Source organism: Macaca fascicularis, chromosome X (genome assembly GCF_037993035.2).
Source record: "Macaca fascicularis isolate 582-1 chromosome X, T2T-MFA8v1.1".
Classification (NCBI taxonomy): domain Eukaryota; kingdom Metazoa; phylum Chordata; class Mammalia; order Primates; family Cercopithecidae; genus Macaca; species Macaca fascicularis.
Genome location: NC_088395.1, coordinates 6204184 through 6211855, shown reverse-complemented (window position 1 = coordinate 6211855; position 7672 = coordinate 6204184). Strand labels below are relative to the sequence as shown.

Sequence of the window (7672 nt, the reverse complement as noted above, 5' to 3'; positions counted from 1 at the left end):
AGAAATACTGTGACTGGTATGAACACATTAGTTAATTGACCATTTCCCAAATTGTGCGTATTGCCTGTCAATAAAAACAGGATTAGTTTAAATGAAGACATGAATGGACTTCACATTATTTGGCTATTTTTTCACTTAATATAATTAATCAAGAAATGATTGAAAATCTATAAAATGAACAAAAAAATATAGCATATATTAAAAAGAAGATAAGAATCACTCCAGATCTCACCACCTAACAGTAACTCGGTCTGCCTTTGGAAATCAATTGTGTCCAAGAGAAGGTGTATATTAGTCTCAGAGTCCAGTAACACATATGTATTTCTATTTAAATAATCATGTTATGTTTGAAACCGTTTTCTATTCAGCCTTTTCTACTTGGCATCATCCTCAGAGCTATTTGTATAATGTTATAAATTCCATCTTGGAAAATCCAGTAGATACTATGCTGCATCTTCTTTTAAGTCCATTTAAGCATCATTTGATGGGAGCTGAATGGGATCTCTTCCTAGAATGCTTCTCTCTTGGACTTGGTAATTTCACATTATTCTTGTTTTCCTTCTGCCTCTCAGTGTTCTCCTCATCCTCCTTTCTACTGGGTCCTCCTCTAATCAGTTTCTCAGTGCTGGACTTGCGGAGGATGTGTGGTGGATACTCTGAGCAATCTCCACAGAGTCTCCATGGATAATCTCAACTGTTCCTCATCACCTTGCTGATGATGTATGCATTGACTTCTTCTCAGATCCATTTTCTAAGCTCCCACTTCCTATTTGATTTCTGCGAGTGTCTCACAACTCATTATATCCAAATGTGAATCCTTTATTTTCATCTTATTATTATGTTTCGCCATTCCCAGTTTCCCTAGCTTGATAAGGAATCTACTACCTACCTGGCACCTCATGTTAAAAGTCTGGAGTCATCATGAAGACCACTTCAGTAGTTGAATTCCATTCCATTTTCCATTTTCATTTTCCATTCCACTTTCATTGCACATCTCTTCAAAGTGGTCTTGATTTCCAAATATCACAGAGACAAATGCGGGATATTTCAATGTACTGAGTTGTAAAACAATCCTCAGATCCCTGCAGCTGACAGAGTATATCAGACAGGATTTGACTCAGATTCAGATAACAGAAAAGCAACATTATTCCAGCTTCGGTGCTCAGCTGTGAGCTGGTGTGATGGCTCAATGATACCCTTAGGTAGCTAGGCCCATCCCTTCTTTTTCTAAGGATGAAACCACCACATCCCTAGGCTCCAGGCTTTCGTTCTCATGCCTTGTGTTTACAAGATAGTGCAACAACTCCATGCTTAAGATCCCTAGTCCAGAAAAAAGGAGAAAGAGCGAAAGAATGAAGGTTTTGCAAGTAAATCTTTGTCTTTTTATATCAAAGAGTTTTCAGTCTCAGCCACCCAAGGCAGCAAGGGAATCCAGGGGCATTGATGGGTTTAATCAGTTTCATTACTTTTCTGAGTAAGCTTGAGGTATGTTTATTTTTTAGAAGGGAGATACGGATAGTTGGTAGGCCCGAGACAGTGGTTGTCCTAGTGAGTCAGGCACTAATAAAATTATCCAATATCACTGCTGTCTCCGAAGGAAAAACCCTGATGCCCAAGTATTGAAACCAGCTGAGAAGTGCTCAATGCTCTGACAAACTCTGTCATCATCATCATCATCATCATCATCATCATCATCATATCATCAATAACATCTTCTATATTAACAGCCTACGTCACAGGAAAAGGATGAGGAAAATAATATCTGGAATTCAAGCTTGCCTCTTGATGGGAGCTGTATTAGGGGAGGTGAGATATTGGTCAGGTGAAAGCCTTGAGTAGTAGAGTCTTAACATCTTTGACAAATGTGCATATTTCATGGTGGCGGCCATGACCTATATCCCAAATTAATTTGGAATGCTGAATTGCCTGGATACTCCCAAAATTGTTTTCATTCTCAGTCTGAATAATTTTGTAACACAAATTCATTTTAGAAAACAGAATTATGAGGATTTTTTCATCAACTAGACACTGCCAAAGAGGTGAAGGATAATTCTGTCTCTCAACAGATGGTAAAACCATGAGCAAAACAAACAAAACATTCTCTCTTTCCCGGATGGAATTGCTGCAGCTAACCAAACATGGTGGGGTATGATCTTGGAATCATAACAATGTCAATAAGTTTACAAAGGATCATCCATGCTGTCTTCCAGTCAGGCTATGTGAGACAACGATGCATTATGAAGAGTGAAGAGTGTGGTTGGGAATGTCTGGATGCATCTCATTTTCTTGTCTGTTTGTTTGCAAACACTCTCTTCTTACTGTGTGGCTGAATAGATTCATTTTACTGGCCTCATGAATACTCAGCCTTGACCATATGCTTCAACACATAAACGAGTGTTAACCTCTAAATAATTTGTCATCTACAGTGGGATACCTCTTCACACCCACAAAGATGGCTAGAGTAATAAAAAATCAGATAATAACAAGTGATGGAGAGGATGTGGAGGAATCAGAATGCTCATACACTGCTGGTGGGTACGCAAAATGATATGGTGGCTTTGGAAAACATTCTCACAGTTCCTCAAATTATGTAAATTACTACAGCCACTACAGAGAAGAGTATGGAGTTCCTCAAAATCCTAAAAGTAGAACTACTATATAATCCAAGTATTCCACTGCTAGGGAAAGAAAGAGGTAAATAAATAAATAAATAAATAAATAAACAAACAAACCTGTACATCAAAGAGATATATCTGCATGCTCATGTGTACTGCAGCACTAGTCACAATAGCCAAAATATGTATTTAGCCTAAGTGCCCATTAATGGACAAATGGATAAGGAAAATGTGGTATATGTACACAATGGAATATTATCCAGCCATAAGAAGAATGACATCCTGTCATTTGCAGCCACATGGATGGAACTGGATGCCATTATGTTAAATGAAATAAGCCAGGCACAGCAAGACAAATATTGCATGTTTTCACTCATCTACGGGAAGTAAAAATGTGGTTCTCATGAAGATGGCGACTATAGTGATGGTTACCAGAGGCCCGAAGGGGAAGAGGGGGATGAAGGGGAAATAAAAGAATATAAATGTATTTATTACCACTGAACTGCACACTTACAAGTGGTAAAGAGGGTACATTACATATGTATATTTTACCTCAATAAAAATAAATTTCAAAAATAAAATCACTTTCTTCTTACCACTTACTGCTGAGTTATTGTTGGAATAACGAATTAGTACTACAGGTAAGTCATGTACCTAAGTAAGTAGTAAAATAGAGACAACAAGAATAGTTCAGTGGAATGTAGAACATAGGGAATCTAGTCTGGTCAAATATAATTTTGTTGGTGTTGAGTTAATATACAAATTCTACTTAACTGGGCTTTCCCATGAAAAGCATTACATAGAAACAGCTAACAATCATTACAATACCAAGTGAACCTGATCCTGAAACTCATGTTCTTTGCAAGTCTCAATTATTGATTTTAGTTGGGATAAGAACTTAGATGGATAGGTGCTGAGAGTTATCCAGGAAAAAAAGGTACAAAGGATAACTGGAGATAATTTGAATATCTATGCGATGCCAGGAAAAAGCAAAATCCTTCCTTATCATTCTACTGTTTTGTTGGAATAATAAATTACCACAGACATCTGGTGGTAAACATTTAATCACCAACCTAAAGAGCTAGAATTAACCAGACCAAGTAATTGATACCAGGAAGCTGAAGATAACTGGCCTATGCCAGGGAGTTGAATAACTATTTTCCTCAATGCAAAATTCCAACCGCATGTTAGAAATATTGCCTCATACAATAGATATCTACTTTGTCCAAGTGAGTAATTAACTAGAGATAACTAGATGAAGCCAGTACTTGAAATAAACAAATTCTTTTCAACACTACTTCTTATGTCTTAGTGACATAAAACTAGACATTTAGTGGTACCTAGGCAAACAGTTGAATAAACAACTAACAATTAGTAAGAAAACTGGTTGAACATAGAAAGTTTAGTAACCATTCTAGTCAACTCTGTGTTCTTATGTTTATAGGATTGTTGACTAGGTACTATGGATATGGTAACTAGAGTTACCTGGGTAAGAGTTAAACACAGACTCCTCCATAAAACAGAATAACTGGTTGAAGACAAAAAGTATAACATTGCATTCTCCTCAACATTTCTCATTTCTTGTTGGAATAATGAGTTAGCTCTGTCAATGGGTAGTAGTACCTAGGTTATTACAAAGCAAGAAATAAGAAGAGATGGCTAGAATAAATATTTGATACCAGAATGGTGAAAAAAACATTCTTTGCAAATAGAAACTCTAATTTCCTGTGTGATTAATGAGTTAGAATAAGTTAGTAGTGGAGATATCTCTGTGAGATGTGGATTTCACTTTGGGGATGTGATACATACTCAACAGATGAACTGCTGGGTCATATGGTAGATCTTTTTTGATTTTCCAAGGAACCATTATACTATTTTTCGTAACGGCTGTACCAATTACATGTCTGTCAACAGCGTGTAAAGGTCCCCTTTTCTGCACACCCTAAAAGGGTTTCATTTTCTCCACACCTTTGCTATCATTACCTTTTATCTCTTGACTTTTTGATAATAGTCGTCCTAACAGGTGTGAGAGGTGATAGTTCATTGCGGTTTTCATTTGCGTTCTCTGATTATTAATGACGTTGAGCACATTTTCATACACCTGTCAGCCAGTTGTGGGTTTTCTTTCAAGAAATGCCTGTTTAAGTCCTTTGCCTATTTGTTAACCAGACTATTTATTTATTTGTTATTGAGCTGTGTGAATTCTTTATATATTTTGGATATTAACTCATTATTAGATGTATGGTTCACAACAGTTTCTCCCAAACCATAGCCTGCCTTTTCATTTTGTTGACTGTGCAGAAGCTTTTAGTTTCCAGGCTGCTCACTTACCCTACATATTTCAGCTTCCTAGACCCCCACAGTGTGTGAATGTGTGAGCCAATTGTTTAACGCATATCATATATATAACATTATTTGTAAATAAATACCAAACAATAGTAAATAGATGTTTATGACATATATTACACACACACACACACACACACACACACACACACACATGCACACACACAAATATCCTATTGGCTTAGTTTCTCCTTCTCTGAGGAACCCAGCTTGATACAGACCCAGCTGAGCGAGTGTGTTTGCTGATCTTCACCGCCTGAAGCCAGTGCTTTAAACCATGAGAATGAAACATTGAGGGGCACTATGTGGACACTGGGAGAAGGAAGTGAGATGGAAAAGTTCTTTGATCGCATCCAAGAAGTGAATGGTCCTCAAGGTGCAGCAGAGGAATTTGTAGGAGAGAGGGATGATTGATGGACAGCTTTTTTTTTTTTTTCTTGAGGCAGAGTTTTGTTCTTGTTGCCCAGGCTATAGTGCAATGGTGCTATCTCGGCTCACTGCAACCTCCGCCTCCCGGGTTCAAGCGATTCTCCTGCCTCAGCCTCCAGAGTAGCTGGGATTATAGGCATGCACCACCACATCCGACTAATTTTGTGTTTTCAGTAGAGATGGGGTTTCTCCAGGTTGGTCAGGCTGGTCTCAAACTCCCGAACTCAGGTGATCCGCCCTCCTCGGTCTCCCAAAGTGCTGGGATTACAGGCCTGAGCCACTGTGCCTGGTCAATTGACGTCTTTATATAGCCCCAAACCCGTCCCAGTTAGCATGGAGGGATTTCAGGTAGGTGATACAGAAACTGGGTAATGATGGCAGGTGTGGAGAAATAGAATGTACCACTGAGTGGGGGGGTCCAGGGGAACCATGTGGCAGAAATATCCTCCCGTGCCACGTGATCTGCTAAAATTGAACATGGGGCGTTTAGGAGGGCTGCCATGTCAGTTTGGGAACTATCCTTAGGGCTGCTAACCCAAATCTCCCTTTCTCCAACCAGAGCACCCTGCCTTCCTCCTCAGATGTCACTCCCCCGCCACCTCCCTCAGTCAGGTCGCGCTGGTGCTTTGTGACGTCGAAGGCCTCCGTTCCCGCCCAGGGCTCCCATTGGCTGGGTAGTGGGGTGTTGACCAATCACAGCTCAGGGACGTGGTCGCCTCATTGTCCCGAGACCGCGGGAGGGGTATATACGGGGACCCCGGGCAGCCCGCGGTTGACCGTTGGGAGACGTTGAGCTGTGGAAGATGAGTCCGAAGCCCAGAGCCTCGGGATCCCCGGCCAAGACCAAGGAGAGCCGAAAGAGGAAGTCCTCTTCTCAGCAGAGCTCCAGTGGCCCGAAGAAGAAGGTGAGGGACCCCCCCAAGCTCCTCCTCGGCTTCCCCTCGCCTCCTTCCTCACCAGAATCCTCTCCCGGCCTCCCCTGGCACAGCCCCCACCCGGCCCGCCCGCCCGCCTCTGAGGAAACGTCCCTGTTCCCAGCCTCCTCCATCCTCTTCCCTCAACCAGAGCCCTTCTGGCATCTCCCTGTTGTCCTTCCAGGCTACCAGGGCGGCCAAGAAGGGAAAAGCAGCTCGTGGAGGGAGAGGCGGGAAGAAACGGGCCGCGAGCAAGATGGCGGCGGCAGCGGCGACGGCCCCTGAGGCGGGGAGCGGGCCAGCGGCCCCCGGCCCCAGTGACCAGCCCAGCCAGGAGCTCCCTCAGCACGAGCTGCCCCCCGAGGAGCCAGTGAGCGAGGGGACCCAGCACGACCCCCTGAGCCAGGAGACCCAGCTGGAGGAGCCACTGAGTGAGGGGGCGGCCACCGACTCCCCCATCTCCCTGAGCAGCGACTAAGTTCAGTTCCAGTCGCCAGACCTCAGAGATCTCACCAGCACGGTGGCCCCTGGGGAAGACAATAAAATGAATGTGTTGCAAATTGATCTCAGTGACTCCGTGTTCTCTGGTGGTGGGGAGGGAGGGGAAGGAGGGGGGAAGAGGTGGTGTGTGGGGAGGGAGGGAGGGAGGGAGGGGTGGTGTGAGGGGAGGGAGGGAGGGAGGGAGGAAGTGGTGGTGTGAGGGGAGGGAGGGAGGGAGGAAGTGGTGGTGTGAGGGGAGGGAGGGAGGGAGGAAGTGGTGGTGTGACGGGAGGGAGGGAGGAAGAGGTGGTGTGAGGGAAGGGAGGGAGGAAGGAAGTGGTGGTGTGAGGGGAGGGAGGGAGGAGGAAGAGGTGGGGTGTGGGGAGGGAGGGAGGGAGGAAGAGGTGGTGTGAGGGAAGGGAGGGAGGAAGGAAGTGGTGGTGTGAGGGGAGGGAGGGAGGGAGGAAGTGGTGGTGTGTGGGGAGGGAGGGAGGAAGTGGTGGTGTGAGGGGAGGGAGGGAGGAAGTGGTGGTGTGAGGGGAGGGAGGGAGGGAGGAAGAGGTGGTGTGAGGGGAGGGAGGGAGGGATGGAGGAAGTGGTGGTGTGAGGGGAGGGAGGGAGGAAGTGGTGGTGTGAGGGGAGGGAGGGAGGAAGTGGTGGTATGAGGGGAGGGAGGAAGAGGTGGTGTGTGGGGAGGGAGGGAGGAAGAGGTGGTGTGTGGGGAGGGAGGGAGGAAGGGAGGAAGTGGTGGTGTGAGGGGAGGGAGGGAGGAAGTGGTGGTGTGAGGGGAGGGAGGGAGGGAGGAAGTGGTGGTGTGAGGGGAGGGAGGGAGGAAGTGGTGGTGTGAGGGGAGGGAGGGAGGAAGAGGTGGTGTGAGGGGAGGGAGGG

At 44.6% G+C, this 7672-nt stretch overlaps 1 protein-coding gene across 1 annotated transcript; it reads left to right on the top strand.

The window, feature by feature from the left end:
• Positions 1 to 5949: 5949 nt before the first annotated feature.
• Positions 5950 to 6864, top strand: LOC102122524 (testis-specific basic protein Y 1-like). Its single transcript, XM_065537762.2, has 2 exons — positions 5950 to 6295; positions 6489 to 6864. The coding sequence occupies exons 1-2, from the start codon at positions 6194 to 6196 to the stop codon at positions 6780 to 6782; spliced, it is 396 nt and encodes a 131-aa protein (XP_065393834.1). The 5' UTR covers positions 5950 to 6193; the 3' UTR covers positions 6783 to 6864.
• The last annotated feature ends 808 nt before the right edge of the window (positions 6865 to 7672 follow it).

Bases quoted from the DNA above. Each gene is read 5' to 3' on its own strand.
- LOC102122524 (XM_065537762.2), top strand. From the start codon at position 6,194: ATGAGTCCGAAGCCCAGAGCCTCGGGATCCCCGGCCAAGACCAAGGAG. The intron at 6,296-6,488 runs GTGAGGGACCCC...TTGTCCTTCCAG, and splicing joins CCAGTGGCCCGAAGAAGAAG to GCTACCAGGGCGGCCAAGAA.